At 32.3% G+C, this 19,653-nt stretch overlaps 1 protein-coding gene across 1 annotated transcript; it reads right to left on the minus strand.

Annotated features, from left to right (window-relative positions):
* Window positions 1–1,392: 1,392 nt before the first annotated feature.
* Window positions 1,393–17,571, minus strand: LOC131852109 (adenosine 3'-phospho 5'-phosphosulfate transporter 1). Its single transcript, XM_059202743.1, has 9 exons — window positions 17,435–17,571; window positions 15,783–15,893; window positions 12,460–12,563; window positions 9,591–9,784; window positions 6,738–6,962; window positions 5,864–6,014; window positions 3,158–3,369; window positions 2,620–2,745; window positions 1,393–2,245 (listed from the first exon to the last, which is right to left on the minus strand). Exons 1-9 carry the CDS (start codon window positions 17,458–17,460, stop codon window positions 2,099–2,101), a joined length of 1,296 nt encoding a protein of 431 aa, XP_059058726.1. The 5' UTR covers window positions 17,461–17,571; the 3' UTR covers window positions 1,393–2,098.
* Between the last annotated feature and the right edge of the window lie 2,082 nt (window positions 17,572–19,653).

Raw genomic sequence — 19,653 nt, forward strand, 5'->3', positions numbered from 1 at the left:
ATACAAAATATTGCAATTCGTTGCAACATTCTAAAGCAGAATCTAAATTCCACTTATCACTCTCCTAGTTACTTCATGAGTCTTCAATTTAAACTAATTAATAATTTCATGAATATAATAATAATAAATATAATCACACCCTCAATACAATACTGCAATAACTCTTAAATAAACGATTTTTGGAACTAGACTTTAAAATTATAACTGTAAAGTCCACTTCTAAAAAAATGTATTATATATTTAATACAGTAGCGTATTGAGGGCGGGATATTTATAAATTTATCGCATCTATCTATATAGCATAATCTAATTTACAATGTCAATTTGACCATAATTTATCTGATCTTGTATAACTTTTTAGTTGTTTAAATACTTCAATAATCCGTCTCTCTAACGCATGCTATTTGTTACATGATAATTGTGTGCGCTTCTTTCTGGAGGATGGCTTCTCGCCGTAGATAAGTACATATTATAGATTCATACAGGGATGCCAACCGAAAGGGTACAAAAATACTTCTATAGGTATGAGATTTTTGATCTTTGGTACAAGGACATTTTGTCAAATGTCCTACATAATTTTGAACTAAAGAAATCGTTTAATATACGTTGACGTTCGATGTTAGAGAGCTAAATTGAGCCAGCATACGAGATTTTTGACGTTTTAAGGTTGGCAACCCTAGATTGATATTACATTATAATAATAATCGAATCGTACCTACCACTCGACAAAAATGGGAGAATAAGACATAGCTAAAACAAGCGAGAAAACTGCGCACAAAGCACAAAACACACGTTAAATTGCTCTTTATGAGTAATAACTAGTATACAGTTAATTAGAGTACCCGCTCTAAAGCGGTCTACACACATCCTATTGTTGTGCTTTTATATTTAAAACACCACGTAGAATAGACAAAAAATTGGCACTGCTGTCGAGTGTGTGCAGACTCTTATAATTATCATACTAGTGGTCACGTGTAATGCTATGTACAGATAAGTGTCAACGTCAAATTATTGATATTTACAAAGATATTCTTAAATAATTCAGAAAATAATATATATGTAGATATTGTCCAATAATTATTTAATGTTTGACAAAATCGGATTTGAATCCACGATCTTAACTGAACCGGGCCGATGCCGGGACATTTGTAAAGGTAGCATCTCGTAGCTTGCAACACGATGCAGTATGAAGCATTGCGTTATTTTTCTACAATTCTGTATATACTTCAATACACATCTCTGTGCAACGCACTGCAAGCATAGAAATGCTACTTGTACCTTTTAACCAAAAACTATTAGACATGGTGCCCAAGAGGGTGCATCTAACACAGTTAAACAATGAAACAAATCATATATGGCTTTGTTTAACTGGTTATATGACAATAACGCTATAATCAGGTTAAGTTTAGATAGATATTATACTAAATACGAATGATTGTCATACAAATATTAAAATATATATATAAGTAATAAGACATGATACTTTGTAGTTACTACAAATATATATTAAATATATAAATCGTGTAATTGTATAAATTTCACTATTTATATATTTGAACCAATATACATATTTAATGGTACACTAATATTGTATAAGATATCGGCTATACCGATGATATATATATATATGTCATTATAGTACCTACATAACAGAATTCCAACAATATCTAAATCACATTGTGAGAGGAATTCTCGATTTTAAAGAAATATAGTTGGTATTGGCATTATATGATATGGATATCGCCTATACACAGATATTGAAATACAGTTTCGATATGTGCTACTTTCATACACAGAATAAATAAATAAATATAGATACAATATCGCCACAAAACCTCTACACACAGTGTTAAAATGGTACTACAATATTTAAAGAGAACCGTGTGTAGCCGCTTTAAAAGCAATATGACCCATAGTACTCTGTTTACATTTCCATTTCACGCGATCACTACACTAAGAATAGACATTAAAACTGTCAACAACATTCGTTGAAACAATTATTTTTTATCACTTAATAAGGATTCTGTATACATCTGTACACTGACTGTGCATAACGTCTAATGTCTGCAATTTCACTCTCTGAGAGAGTACACTCCTGCTATACATTGGCAGCCCTGCGCTTGCGCAGTCGCTGCCTGCAATATACTCCTAGAAAAACGGCTAAGAACACGAGCATCACTCCAAGCACCCCGCCCACAGATATCACGTGCCCATAGACTAGACATGAGAGAAGTATTGATACCGCCTGAAAAAAAAGTTTATTATTTATTAATACGTGAAGCAAAAACTTGTATCCCTTTTTACAAAAATTGCGAGGAGATGAAATTTCGCACACTTATAGTTTTTATAGAGAATGAGTGCAGAATGCTAAAAATTTTCTTTAATTTTCAAAACATCACAAGTCCTTCCGATATTACCGTGCATGAACCTACTGACTGACAAAAAAACATTAAAACCTGTTTTAATTTATTACAACTCGTTTGCGATTTTATTATAATGCTTAATGATTTTATACTCTTTTATGTTTACTAGTATATATACAAATTTAAGCCATTATAATGTCACATTTAATATATTTAAGCTATTAGACAAGTTCAATTATATAAAAACGAGAATTACCTGTCTAAGTGTCATGATAATAGTGAAGACCACAGCGCCGAATCGCGCTATAGTGCGATATATAAGCAATTGGCCGACAGCAGAACTTGCCATTAGTAATACACAGTCGAATGCGAACACCGGATGCTGAAACAAATCCAATCAAAAATAATTTCTTCAAGTAGTACATTTTAGCCACATATGAACATCAAATTCTTTGTATTAACATATTTTTCTCTAATGTTCAGTTAAGTATATTCTATAATAATATCCCTAGACAATTCACATAATGCCATCTAGTCCCAAGCTAAGCAGAGCTTGTCTTATGGGTACTAGAAAACTGACATAAATACTTAGATATATTTTTTTTGTAAGTACATAGATATTGTACAGAGAAAACACCCAGACCGATACAAACAATCATACTCATGAATATAAATGTTTGAACCTTGCGAGGAATCGAACCCGCGACCATCAGAAGTAAAACAGTGTGCTAAACCACTATGTTAATAGACTAGTTTTATTTTAAACAGTAAAGTAGTTTGTAGCAAATACTAACCTGCAACAGTCTTAATGAGTAGATAGTTGTGTTGTGCTGCGCAAGCGCAGACGCAGTCAACACGCACGAGAACAAGTTAACGCCGCAAAGCATCTGTAGCGACGTACAGTTGTAGCGCGTGAAGAGAGCGCCCTGCCATGAAGATGTGAAGCTGTCGCACAGCATGTACAACGACAGCAGGGTAAGACCTGACATCGTGGTCACTGTCGACACTGCGGAACAATTTCTTGATTACACTTTATACAAAGTTACAACATTCAATAAACATACAGGAGATATGAGAGCGAGACTTCATTGCAGTTTTTATCGACATTATGGAGTATAGTTTTTTAATAGAATATCATTTAAAGTCGTTGGAATAGTCCACTGAATGGCATTTTATGCATAGGCATAAAATGCCATTCCGTGGCATTCAGTGCATCCAACGTAGTACTACAAGAAGACTTTATACAAAGTATTTTTAAACTACTTTTAAAGACTCTGACAAAGTTATTTCTTTTACATAACGAGAAACAAGTCGACGACCTGCTTGATGGAAAGTGTGTAGTCATGTACGACTTTGCACAAAGTGTTATTGTCTATTCAGTTCATTCGACGCAGTATTACAATACAAGAATACTACTACTACTTTAATACAAGGTATTTTTAACATATTTTTTAAGACATTTTGTACAAAGTCATTTCTTTTTACGTAACTAGAATGTAAACTGAACTATCGCCTATAGACATGATTAGCACCATGATCATCACAAAAATACATGATGATGATGGCGTGACACACATGTCGTACTGTTCCTGAGGAATATGATGGTAACAGTACCATAGTTTCCATAAGGCCTTATAGAACCTGAACAAAGATAACCAAGCAAGCCGTTGATGATAGAAATAGGTGAACCAAAGATACCCATGCTGAATTTGTACAAAGTGAATTTCAGATAATTCGGGTAAAGACTGTCATTTTAGTTCTTATCGATACAGATATACATAAATATATCAGTTTCACAGTGGCAGTGGAATTATGAGAGACGGCTATGGTGGACGCTTACCATCAGGCGGGCTCCTGATGGCAAGTGTCCACCATTGCCGTTTAACGTTACGTTTACATTGTATGTTTATAGATTCATGTCACATATTAATAAAATGTTTACATAATCTATTTTAAGAAATTGTATAATGTTGCTGTGTTCCTTACGCTATGTCATTAAAAAGACACGTATAGTCATATTTTCCTTTGAAATAATAAGTTAATTACTGCAACGCAATTACAATCTTAAAATTATAATTTAAAGTGGGTTTGATTGTTGTACTCTGGCATGACGTAATGGCTTAACCAATCGTCGTGAAACTTCGCGTAGTAATATATGTATGAGATTTAGGTTGAAGAAGGAAATAGGTTAATTGTGGAAACGCGGATGAACTCGCAGGCAGAAGTTAGTACGTATAAAAAGTGTGTGCCTAAGACCGCACGACAGAAATGAAAACTTCATCAAGGCGATGTCAGCATAGCAGTGACGAGTTTACTATATCTCTCTCGCTCTCTCAGTAGACTCTAGCCGACTTTACCCGAAGGTTACATAGCCGAACGTGACGGCACTATTTCATCCAAAATTATTGTTGCATTGGTATAAGATACGAGATAAAGAATAGCATGCTGTTATTTGATAATGACAATGTTTATAAGTTAGATAATATATACAGCGTAATAATATATATATTCGCAAAAGTGATGTCCTAAGTAATTTCGTATGCTGCTACAATTTTTTGTACTTCTCTGTTTTGAGTTTTAACACCTTAGTCCCAGGCTTTAGACTGCTATGTACGTTCAATAAATGTACATATTATATGTAATACAAAAAAGTAACATCTCTTAATTGTGAAGCTTGTGAGAAAAAATATCTGCAAAATATTTTGATGTAATGTGCTCGTAATACTTCTAAGAAGAGAGTATATCATCCAAGCTTTGAAGTTAAATAGCTTAGACATAGGTGTATTTCATGGAATATTGGCAGAGCCAGCTTCGGATACAGCCTAATTATTGCTCTGTCTGGTATCGCATTAATTTAAGGTGATTGTTCTTTTTTATAATTGTTATTTAGTATAAGTACGATGGGATTATCTTCGTCACATTTAGTGCACAATTTCTCAAAGAAATAAGGAGAGAAAGAATTTTAAACATTGTATTTATCATATAACAGATGAATCATATCTTCATTATACCGTATCTAAACCACAACTAAATAAACTGTAAGTTAAGCCTAAAGAAGTTTTCACTTCAATAAAAAAGAATTATTGAGAAAAAAAATAAAACATACAACAAAAATAGAGCCTGCAGCGACTGCATAGCGCGGGCGACGTCGTAGCACAGCCGCCATTCATACGACTCTCGAAATAATACAGAGCAATATTTTAATACAATGAGGCTAGAAAGAAAATGCACTTCTATCATAATCTTCCTGCCCTTGTTCCATTTATTTCTAGGATTCGCGAAATACGTCTTTAAGCTGTGTTTCGGTTGGAGGAATGAGAAATGGCAATACAATTATTGAAATACCAAGTTAGTCCTATAGAATGCCAAGCCATGGTACCATGAGCGTTACATGATGCGAAACCTGTTGTACATGTTCAGTTATAGAGGTGAGGGTTGCCACTTTTCATCATATGGACCTCTACCTTGTTTACCATACAACTTAGATAAAAATAACTAACCTGTGGAGTCATCATGGCTGCCGAAGATGAAGAGGATCATTCCAATCGAGATTAGTACGGCCATCACATATTCGTAGAATTCGTACTTCTTCCTTGAAATCAATTTACCCATCAGCATCACAGGTATGACTTTACATGATTTTGATAGCACCTGTAAGTAATTTTTTTTTAATATTAAACAAGCGAAAAAATTTACTTTAAACAGTTGTCTATGTGAGTACCTCATTCACTTATTTCAGTGTCCAAGCAGCTTGCTTTGTAAGTTGTTTCGATAGGGGAGCGAAATTATATATAATAGACATGACATCTGAATTCTCCGGAATAGCAACGTGTGAGTGGTATGAGAAGCTTCACATGGCGAAGATTAAGTAATATTTTTTTTTAATCGATTTGTATGTATCAATTTGTTTTTTAATGTCTATTCCATTTATCATAACTATTTATTTTAAAAATTTTCTATGGTATACAGAAAATCTTTTTAATCGAGAAGAACTGCATATCATTCCTTCTTGATTAAGATGTTTTTCTGAACACGGTTGTTATTCTTTAATGTAAAATTTTAAATGTAACTGTAACTTGGCGGCTATAGCTTGGCGGATGGTCAGCACATCGCATTACCTCCGATGGTCGCGGGTTCGATTCTCCGCACGGTACAAACATTGTAGTCATGAATATAATTGAGTCTGGGTATTATGTTATGTTATGTGTGCAATTTACAAAAAAAAATCTAAGCATTTATATTATTGCCTAGTACATAAGTACTAGGCAAAAATATGTGTGTGTAGACATCATTACACTGCTTTGCTTTCGATTACATGGCGCTATGTGAATTGTTCAAGGCTATTATTATTATATTATTATTATGATTACTGACCTGTGTTGGAAAGCTAACATACTTCAACGCCTCGTATTGGCACCATGCACTTATTATATTAGTTATTGAGCAGTAGGAGAATTTGTAGAGTGGAGCGGCGACCAGCGGCTGGTGAGTGCACAATAGCCTGACCACCGCGATCAGGAACGCTGACAACCGGTTGATGAACACCAGGAATTGAGAGTCGTTGAACTTTATCAGGGTCCCATCGGGCATCACATAGTTCTACAACAATATTATAATGTTAATATGTATATAGAACACTACCGGCACTGCCCAGGCCTAGCACGGGTGTATTACAAATCTTTTAATTCTGTACTATAATATACATGTATTATATATATATAAACCTTCCACTTGAATCACACTATCTATTGCTGAAAACTGCATTAAATCCGTTGCATTGCGTAACTTAAAAGATCTAAATGTACAGACAGAAGTGGCGTTCGTTTTAAAGTACGCGTAATACATTAGATCTAGTAGACCTAGTAGATCTAGTAAATATATAGTATATAATACACATTTTACATTAACATTACTTAAATTATGGATAAAATTTAATATATGTTTATCTACTATTATAAATATGTGGTTACGTATACATTTATTACTGAATGATTACTCTATGTCAAATCAATCACTCACTGTACTGATTACTTTGACGTTATTTATAATGCATTGGATTAATTTATAAAGTTAACCTTGATAATGCTTGTTGATTTCAATTCTGTTTGAATAAAAAAAAATGTATAACCAGGTTGTTGGCAGGTTGTCCAATATTCTTTTTATAAATATTTATATTTGTTTTGGTACCCTTTTTTATATATATAACGGTTTAAAGGTCTTGCGAGCCCTTTTGGTAAATATATGCAAGTAAAATTATTCCTGATTTTGTTTTTAATAATTGCATAGTGAAGTCTCTGCAGTACCACAGGGACTTACAGAACTGGAGATCTGCACTAATATCTTAAACTGGTTGTTATTTTCTTTACACGATACGGACCTCGGTGTGTAGCGGTTTTGCACACCGCCGATCTTCCGAATTCGCTGATTCGGTTATCTACTAAACCGATTTTTTAGTGAGAAGTAAAATTCTTTTATTGTTCGATAGACCATTTATTGAGGAACGTTATAGGATAGTTCGCATAGCGCGTACTCATCAGTGTTTGCGAGGAATCGAATCAGCGAATTCGGAAGATCGGCGGTGTGCAAAACCGCTACACACCAAGGTCCGTATCGTGTAAAGAAAATCTCACTAAAAAATCGGTTATCTACTAAACCGATTTTTTAGTGAGAAGATGAACCTGAAATTACCGTCTGCAACCTCACAAACTACCTCTTTGTAATATTATAAAGTCTTTATTAATTTTGAGTTAATGCATGTTAAATTAACACCGACATATTATATGAGAATAATCGATATAAATCGGTAATTAATATTAATCCGATTGTGCCACAACACTATTTAAGAATCGCAACACCTATGTTGTAATGTCAAATTGGTCTCCGAGATAAAAAAAAGCACATAAAATAGATAATAAATAATGGTAAATATATCCTTATAAAATACGCACAGGTGTTTCCAATTACTTTTAGAGCAGTTATCTATAATTTCAAAATTAGTCACAGATTTACAATTTCTATTCGATTTATGATATACAAATAAATAATATCTTTTAACTTTACAGTTCAAATTAGTTTTCATGGTCAGCTACAATAAGTTATACAAGAATATAAAAGTGCTATATATACATTTTCTTATTATTATTAAATATACTTCAATAAGTACTTTTGATATGTTTCATGAACCTTAGGGTTTATTTATTAAAATTAATAAAATGTATAAAATAATTTTAAAGTTACTCCTTATAACATTCGCTATCTCCGAGTGAGTTTAACGGCATTAAAATCGGGCCAGCTGCTTCAGAGATTAGAAAGAACAAACAGACAAGCAGACTAATTTATTTTTAATTATTATTTATGTAATTACAGTACCGTATACTGTCCTATTCATTTAGTGAAAAGCTGTTAATTTGAATTTACAAATAAACACTTAAATTTTAGTATGTTGACTAGAAATCTGAAGAATTTCACCGAGACGAATTAGTAACGACGTCAGTTAATATTATGAAACCTTTTTATCGTGATCGAAAGTTAATCTGTCACAAATTTCCAATTAACTTTACCTAACTCTCGATACAGTTATATGACTCAACCTTAACCTGTGTGTATTTTTCGACCTATAAAAAACTGTCAATCCTATTAAAAAGTGGATATGTTATTCTATGTATAATCTATATTAATATTATAAGACTGAAGAGTTTGTTTGTTTGAATGCGCTAATCTCAGGAACTACTGGTTCGATTTGATTTTCTTTTGTGTTGGCTAGTGCATTTGTCGATAAAGTCTTTAGGCTATATAACATTACGCTACGAGCAATAGGATCGGAGCTGCAATGAAAATATTGCAAAAGGTGGGAAAATCAAACGCAGACGAAGTAGCGCGGGTCAGTTAGAATATGTATAAAGGGTTAGCAATGTAACATATTACTAACTAGCTGTAACCGCGACTTCGTCCGCATGGAACTTAACTTTATTTTTCTAAAATAAAAGTAGAAGTTACTCCTTATTACATCAGCTACCTGCCAAAAAATAGACCCGTCAAAAGAGGTCCAGCTATTCCAGAGTTTAGCCGGAACAAACAGACAGACAAAAATATAAAAAAAATGTTATTTTGGTGTATGTGTCGTATTTATGTTCACATGCATGTAGTAAAAAAGGATTATTTCAATATTACAAACAGACACTCTAATTTTATTTATATCTATAGATGTATGGATGTATAATGGATCACCTGTGTCATTATCTTCTCCTGCAACAAGCCCCATACGAGGTATGCCCCCATGAGCCCCGTAAAACAGAAGGCCAGCTCAACGCCCTCCCGTGACGTATTCTCATCAACTTTGGTCAACTTCACTGTGTCTGGTATCCGCTCACCAGGGTCGCCAAAACATGCGAATAATGTTCTTGATATGCAACTCGTGTTTCCTATAATTATAGAAGTAGAAATAATCTTTATTCAAATAATCTTTATTTCTTTCTTTAATCTTTATTTAAACTTCATATAAGCACTTTTTAACAGTCACATTTTCTTATTATAATATTATAAAATGTCCACCCCTAACATTAACATTATTAAAAACCCTTATCTTTTAGATTCTTTCTCTCATATCTTTATTTTCTATCTAAAGGGTTACTGGAATAAATTGCTCAACGATAAGACCGCCTCTTGTACAAATCTATTAAAATATTTTAAATTAATACTTTTCTATATATAGACACAGTGCAATAAAGTGTATAAATAAATTATATTTTGACGGCCTCGGTGGTCTAGTGGTTTAGCATACCGCCTTATTTCCGATGATCGCGGGTTCGATTTCTCGAATAGTACAAACATTTGTATCCAGTATTATTGCATCAAGTGTTTACTATGAACATTATATATGTATTTACAAATAAATAAAAAAATAAGTATTTCTATTAGTTATTACTTAAAACAAGATCTGCTTAACTAGACTACATGGCTCTCTGTGAATTGCCTTGAGTCATTATTACTATTACTTTCAAAGCTATTTTCTCTTCATTATTATTATTATTATTGTCTCTAACTCCGTAAATATTTTTTTACCGATTTACGTCGATCAAACTATCTACGAGTACGAAGTACTGTAGGTACGTAAAGAGTATGAAATGTCCCCGTACTGAAGGCCATCACTGTCGTTTTATCGATTATATAGCTACATATATAATGCAGATGAATTAATAAATACACTCTATCGCGGACTATAATAATAGTTCGCAAGCCAGAGTCTTATATTCGTCAACAATTTTCTCTCGGCTGAAAACTGCTAAACTGTTTAAGATAATTGTATTATGGGGCCTAGGGAAAGATAGGGGTTGTGAGGGTAAGTGAGAAGCAGGACCCTCGCAAACAGGTAAAATGTAAAAACGTAGGTTATTAAAAGCAAGAATAACATAGTAGCGCCGCCGTTTACATTTATCCATCTAGAAAGCAATAGACAACCTGATAATATTAATTTCATAAATAATAATTTAAATGAACTTTAAAGTTATAATGCATAAAGTCTATTTATATGCATATAATTTTTAAAAGTTTCTGAGGTACCTGTTCCTCAAACTACCCTCGAAATCTTAGCTGACGTTCACTATGCTTCATAATACAATTACATTAAACATTATAGAACTTTCCAATCGGGAGGAAATTGGTCACAATTGCCTTCCGGTTTTCTTTGGTTCCTTTGGTATGGTCCGCGAGCGAAGAACAAACCAACTGTTCTTGGCTCGCGGACCATAAATACGTGTATTTTGATAAGAATAGAAATATGTGCCGTTTCCATTGAAATTTTGTTTTGAATAAACTTATTGTAATACAGTACTCAAACGGTAATGAATTTTATTGATAATGGACATGTATTACATCATATATTACAATCCATATGTGACGGTAATTACTGTAAAAGCTTATATTAGCCATGACCTACATGTGGACGTTTCTCGATTAATATTGTTCGTACAAAGTTTTCCCATTGTAGTTATTATAACTACAAAATTTAACGACATCAGATAAAATTTATATTACTACGATATATAAATGATACAACTTATATTATCCCTATATTTTAAGGATAAAATGTAATATTACGTTGTACAATTGATAAAATAATAAAAAAAAATTACTATGGAGTAATAAATATATTAATTGTTATCACGATGGTCGTGTGTTGCAATGTCGTAAACATTTCAAATAATGAAATAAAAATTATTATTATTGAAACGTTTATCATTGACTAAATAAATGATAATGATATAAACAATAATAATTTCTATTGTAACAGTAAAAGTCAATGTCTATTGTAAAAAACAATTTATTGTATATTTATATCATTATATTACGTGAAGCAAAAATTTTGGAGGTACCTCGTTTTATGAAAATTCCGCGGACGGAGAAACATAAAAAAATTCACACCTATATAAAGGAGATATATGCATAAAAGATACATTAAATTAAAAAAAACAATTAAACACACTACCATTTATTTGACATACACGCATAGAAGTATAGTCTTTAACAATAGGATGTTAATAATTGTTCAAACTTATCATTCATATTAATTATGGTAAAATTTCGACAATTGGGCGATCACTAAAGATATAATATATAATATAAATATATTGACGAAAACATAAAATAGATATAATTGAACCAAGTTTTCCTCATTTGCCACAATGGGCTAACTGACCTGACGTCTAACATCCTCTACTGGTACCCCACCAGCATATATTGCTAGAGCAGGAGAGTTCAACGGTTTTATAGAAAAAAGCAAACATTACAATGTTGAACTGTTTTGTCTAAACTACTTTAATAATTTCTAAATAAAACATTAATATTTTTTATGAATAAGGCGGTAAAGTGTATATATTTAGTTTTTTCCATATTACAATTGAATGATCATGTGATAAGGTACATAATTATGTACATCGCACATCTAGTATAATACTGAAATAACACAAATAGATTTTTATGAAATTAGACTTTCAAGCTAAAGCTTTAGAGTGGTTTTTTGAGTTAATCCTTAATCAGTTATTGTACTGAATGTGCGATATATTGTTGCACGGGCGATAATACCAATAAAAGCACTCACCTATCTTATCGAAATAGTTTGATTTGTCCAAATATTTGTATAAAATAAATCCAGGCAGCAAAACCGTCGCATAGCCTGCCAGATTTAACAACAGTCTGAAAAACCTGAAACATATATTATGTCTATAACTATAACGATACACATATTCCACAGATTTATGTTTCATGAACACGGCTTAAAAAAAGGGAGTCATATATTCACACCCATACCTGGGCATTAACTCGTTAATTCGTTAATTAACGAAGTTAACATTTTGAATAACGGATTAACTTTTAAGTTATCTTTTAAAAATGTTAACGGACACGTTAACTATTAATATGCAGAATAATAATGCATTTTAATATGCAGAAGTCCGTTAATCGTTAATCTAATCCCTACTATTTACCGTATAGAACCGCAGCGCGGTGTGAAAATCAGGTTCGATAACAAAAAAACTCCAACTCTTTAAAGAGTAAAACGCAAAATCTCAGTAAAATGTGGCGGGACATAAAATCAAGGCTCAACAAAAAGAGGAACAGATAATCTCATAAATCTATTTATTAAATAAGCGCTACAGTTGAACGTCTGTTTTCCACAGGTAAACATTTTAACACCATAACGAGCCTTGGTTTCAGATGAGAACTTCAACATGTTAATATTCATAAAAGAGAATATACACCTTATACCCGACGATTAAATTACTCATTTGAGTTATACCTGTATTTTGTTTTGTTCCTAACCTTTTAACTTCCAGGACCTAAACCATCAGGTATTATAAATTCACTAACGCAGCGATATAAAAAAGCAATTTTACACATATTAACGGATTAACGATTAACGTTAACTTGCGTTAATTCTTCTGAAATGTAACGCTTTAACGTTTAACGAAGCTAACTTTTTTGTAGCGGATTAATGATTAATGAAGTTAACTACTTGATTAACAGTGCCCACCTATGTTCACACCCCATATAATAGAATTGAATCAGTGACGGACCAAGCGCTTTAATAACAACCGATCGTCATGAAATTTGGCCTACCTACACATTACAAGATATTCATTGATGACTGCACAATGTCTTAATTTCGTATATAACAAATAAGCGAAGATATATCGGACCTTAAAGAGAAAGCCCAAGGGGTTAGAACACATTTACGAAGCACGTTTACAAAACTAGAAAACTTCGTAAACACTCAAAAATATCTTTTTAGTATAATTAGATATGAAGCGTCAAATATTAATTGTCACAATCAAGAAAATGGTATGTACCTAATATTCTGAAATGCTGGTAATATTGGAAACACAAACTAATTGGTAGTAGTAGTAGTAGATAGGCCCTCAAATTATGGAAAGTGGAACGGTCACCTATTACTCTTACATGAACAGTATCACGGATATCCCGTCTTGTGACGCCTGTGGTACTCATCCGCTACCATGCCTTCTATACGTTGTGTCATGCCTTAGTACTCTGTACTTTTATTGCTATATCTCACACTGATGCGTACCTAAGCTTACAATACAAGTTTGTTGGCGGCTGAAATAAGTGAGACAGCGGTACCCATAAAAAACACTTAATACTTTGTACAAAATGTACCTAGGCAAAATAATAATATCCCTGGACAATTCAAGCGCCACCTAGTTAACCAGCACTTGTGTTATGAGTACTAGACAACTGATAGACACCTATACTTATACATACATGTACATAGACCAGACCAATACAAACAATCATACTCATGAATACAAATGTTTGTAACGTGCGAGGAATCAAACCGGCGATCATCGGAAGTAAAGCGGTGTACTAAACCATTAAACCATCGAGGCTTTCAAATAAAAGAATGCAACTCTAAATATCTATCAACGTCCGCTAAAAAGATAGTAAAATATGCATAACACGAAGCAGCCATGACATAGCTTGCATGCTAGCTGCAGTTTAACGTGCATGAATTATTGACAGTCACGTAGTGAACAGCCCGATCGATATACTTCTAATCGACTACTAAAGTATGCTGGGGGGGGGAGATTGTTAGTAATGGGACTATGACCTTATTGCTAGCAATGTACACTATTAGGTTGATCTTCAACAACTCCCTACGAACCTAAAAAAGGTTAAATGTCCTTCAATAGACTATTGCTATTGAGTAAAAACAATATATGCATCATGACTAGGGCCCTCCTGGACATTTGAAATTAAATAAACACAAGGCACAAATAAACGTAGACCTGTGCTCAACAAAAAAATTTTTAATTTTGACAACGACAAGAAGAAACGCCGTACACATCCTATGTAGTAGTAGCCCACTCGTGCATAAACGAAATATCTACTTTGGTAAGTGTACACTGTGTACTGAGAAAATAAACCATAGCTCCTAAGTATATCTTTCAATTCTCGTCCATGACGGGTCTAGGTAGCCAACTTTGAAAAAGGGCGAGCACAACAGATCTATCAGGTCGCAGTGCTGCAGATCTAAAACATCTAACAATAACCTAAATTATTCAATAAAAAAAATATAAGTGTACTGATTCAACCCTCATTTTATCCTATACTGGTACCTCGTCAGTGTATACCGTTAGCGCTGATAAGGTCATCAACGTTTAATATATGGGCGAGTGTCGACGATAAACAACATATTATATATGATAAAGATTTCTTTTATAACAATTTTTGTAAAAACGCATAATCTTTTAAATTGCAATGTAAATAGGATTAATATTATTCCAAATTGTATCACAATAACCACGGAAGAAAAGATATCAAAAATAATTACCAATATCGGTGCGAAATCGCCGAAGATAAGGCATACTTAAAGAAAATAATTTAATTACGAAGTAGCTATTTGTTATATATATTCTGTAGTTGAATTAAAAAACTTTTGTTTTTTTGTTCCAGAAAATATATCCAATAACGATTATCGGATAGGCAAGACATGTCACATATCACGCAACAATATTTAAAAAATGCAGTTTTACGTGATAAGAGAATCTAATTAGTTTTTAAGTACCTTGAATAATATGTCACATAATACTATTTTAATTGACTACAATACTTTATATAAAAATAACATTTATCTATTATTACTTATGACAATTCAAACATTTCTATACATGGATGTAGTGTATGTAATAGGGGTTGTATATTTTTAAATACGTACATTACTGAAGAAATTTATTTAAAAGTAAAAAACAGGTAGATTGATTACAAATAGTCATTTTTTTACCATTTATAGATTATCAAATATGTGTTGAAAGAGTAAACATATGTACAGGTGGTTTGTTACCAAGTGGAATGTCAAAGTTTAAGGCCTAACTGGGTACCACATATGATATGTATGCGTCCTATACTTACCATGTGTATTCCATAACCATGAGCTTTCCAGACTGTTCATACGCGTTCAAGAGTTCATGGTATAGTTGTGCAAAGATCCATGTCAATAACACACATGAAACACCAACCAATCTGAAAATGTTTTTTTAAGTTAGTGCTGTTATAAATGTATATGTAATATACTAGAATAACCCAGGACAATTTACACAGCGCCAGTCTCAAATTATGGGTGTTTGCATGGGCGGGGCTTGTGTTATGGGTACTAGATAATTGATTGACATACTTAAACATTTTCTTTGGAAATACATAGAATACACCCATACTGACACAAACAATCTTACTCTTGTACACAAATGTTCTCGATTCTCCTGACATGGTACAACCATGTGAGGAGAATCGAACCCACAACCATTGGAGGTAAGGTGGTATGTTAAACTGCTAGACCACTGAGGTTGTCAACATATAGATATAAATGAGGATAGATTACTATTAGTAGTGACCCCAATAGTAGCACTATACTATATTAGGTTTATACCACCCAGTTCCACTACACTCTACACTATAATCTAGTGTTCGGTATGTAGCAACAATCACACTATTTCATCGCCATAAAAAGTCACTCATGAAATCTAGAAATATGTATTTGTATGGGACCTTCCTCTCTCTTATGCTCATCATAATTTTTGGTCACTATCAGTGAGAATAGTGATAAAAATTATTCTCAAATGTTGTCAGCCGAACTGGACAATGGCTTCAATTCAAGTCACTCAACTAGTACAAAAGAATGCCTGTAATAAATTGCTTATGCAAACAAAAAACAATATTAAGGTAAGATTCAAAATATGGGCTATATTTTGTACCTTATAATTGTTTTTTGTTTGTTATAAATGGGAAAGTAACTCTGTCTGTCTTGCTTTCATTCCAAAACTATTGAAGCAAATTAAATTAAATTTGGTACACAGATAGAGAGACATATGCCATGAGAAAGTACATAGGCTTACTTTAATGCAAAAAATGACTGTAAGTGGCAGAAAGGGGAGATAAAATATTTTACATAAGAATTGTTATTTTTAAAGTTAATGGCACAACTAGTTTTAAATATTGTTAATTGAATAATCTTAAACAAATATTTGCTCCAAGGTTACTTTACAATAACAAGTTTATGTATTATTCATATGATTCATGCTTATGGTATGTATTCAGAATTAGTATATAATTAAGAATATACTATTTAAAAAGGAAGCAAGAAAGACCCTATGTATGTTGTATAATGAACCATCACAGAACAGGGGTCCTACTAAGCATATTAAATATAGTCCCCTTCAACAAAGTAATATAGGAATTGTAACAAGTTTATCAAAAATGAAATTATATAATAACAAATTTATACTCTAACATTATTTGTATTTAATAAAATCATTTAAAAGCACTGCTCATCATGCAACAGTTAATTGCCAATAAGAAAAGAAAACTGCTTCAAAACCTCCCACCTTTATATGAGCATGAATTCAATACAGCTCAATTGTTCAATATGCTTGAATTAGAAACTACTTCTGCTAATAAAATAAACAAGTATTTTTATATAGAATTACTTAACTTAAGCCTCCAGAAATCTACAATGGTAAGTAAATTCATTTGTGAACTAACACAAATGTCAATTTCAGAAGACTTACCCAAACAAAATTCTAGACTTCATCATTTTTATTACACTACACAATACTGTATTTAAGGATATGCTTGTATGAAATACAATTGTTTTATTATTAAATAATTATCCAACACAAAATCGGAGTACGAGCCATTGCACTTGTCGACGAATTGACAAATTAAAATTTGAAATTTGACGTTGACTTCACATGATCCTTGTGACAGTTCAAGTAGCTGTCAGTCGATATAGGACAGAAAGCTTTGACATTGTAAATGTTGCATACAATAAATTTTAAATAACTACTATATAAATAAATATTGGCAACTTTTTCTTTTATTAGCATCTTCGAAAAGTTAAACTCATTAACAAAAAAAGCTTTTGTATATAATTAACGCACACTACAAATTAATTATAAATTTTCAAATATTTATGATTAAACAATGACTTACAATGATTCATTCATTCATACTTTAAGAACCTCGCTCTCGTCGGTGGAGCTCTTGCTATTTTCTACAATTTTATTACTTATCTTAATTCTATAAAGTTATCGCTTTTATTGTTTAACAATAAAATAAAACATTTATATCAATCTATGAGTGTGTAAAATAATATATACACCTAAAAAGTTTTATCGTCTAGTATTCATAGAACCTTAAATACAACTATTACTTTTTAAAAATACATTGTTGCTATGACGGTTGGATATTAATTTCTTATATTTTTGCAAACGTATTTTTCTAGCCGTTTTTAATTTTGTATGAGTTTTTATGGCACTTAAATCGCCTATGGAAACACAATCAGGATGCAGTAGTTTTTATACCATTAATATTAAAAATGTGGTGTGAAGCGGTTATGTTTTTACTAGAGTTTATAGCAGCTGTATGTGCTATTGCTACATGTGGACCTTGTTTACTTGCTTGTGCCAGAAGATTAGTTCTTGGTGACGAATTAATACAGAGGGGTGGTAATGTACTCCATGAAGCGGAAGTATTGGGATGTGATGAACCAGCGTGTCCGTATTACAAAGAGAATGCGAGGTATCTTATGGTACCAGCGACCAGAAGACGAACCTATACTTCGCCCACACGTCATCCACATAAATGAATAGCTTAATTATTTTTTTAGTTTAACATATTGATGGTCAATTTGATGGGGCGCTTATCTACTTTTATAATAAAACGTATAACAAAGTTTGGTTTGTTTATTTTTGATTAAAATGAAACTGTTGCATGTATAAATTTATAACAATGACTTAATCCAATGGATGGTAACCAATTTCTTCATTATCGATCTGAATGTCGGGATCACGTTTATATTTAGGCCGTCTACAAGTGTTTTCAAAGTAATCTACTCGAGCACACGCTACACAATTTATGAATGGAACTGAAGACGATGTTGCAGAAGAATCGCCGCAAAAATCAGCAGAAGATCCAAGGGTTCGTCGTTTTACCTGTAACAAGACATATTTATAAGTTTCAAAAATAATACTATATTTTAAATTCCCTAATTTATTTAATTCAAATCAATATTAAGATTTTATTTACTGTTATACAAAACTCAGTAGCGTCATAATAATTTTTTTCCTATTCTTCTCATGATGATACCAATTAACGAAGTAGATAAATTATTATTCTCTTTAACTTCTGTATATTTTAAAATTAAACAATAATTCTATTATCGTAGAAAGTTTTTGCCATGGCAATGCATTACACCTGCGATCACCCAGCAGCGGCAGTAGAACTATTTGCTACTATATTTTAATAAGGCGCTAATATTATTCTCAGCAAAAGCACAGGCAAAAGGTCTTTTATAAGCTTTGACAATATTTATTAGAAATAAAATATTCTTTCAGAGTAGACATAGATAACTATTACTTGGATATGCAAACTAGTCGGAAATCAGAATTATTTTTATGTCTGATGTTAACAAACATGTTTATATTATTTCATTTCAAGACTACTGTTAAGTAATACGAGAGCACATTATACATACTGGACATACTCCTGCATGTGTGCACTTGGGTCTGATTAGGAAAAATAACATTGTGAGCACTGCAGCGAAAGCGTGAAACAGTTTCATCGCCATTGTTATAAAACTTATACAGATTTTATTTTATTATTAATTAGACTTCAGATTATATTAGTTTATACCTACATTTTTTTTTGGAACATGCAATTCATTAATGTGACGTTATATGACGTTTTTTATAACTTTTTATTAGGTATAAAATAGTTTGCTTACTGA

This window comes from Achroia grisella, unplaced genomic scaffold (genome assembly GCF_030625045.1).
Source record: "Achroia grisella isolate CSIRO2021 unplaced genomic scaffold, CSIRO_AGI_Agris_v1 utg840, whole genome shotgun sequence".
Classification (NCBI taxonomy): Eukaryota; Metazoa; Arthropoda; class Insecta; order Lepidoptera; family Pyralidae; genus Achroia; species Achroia grisella.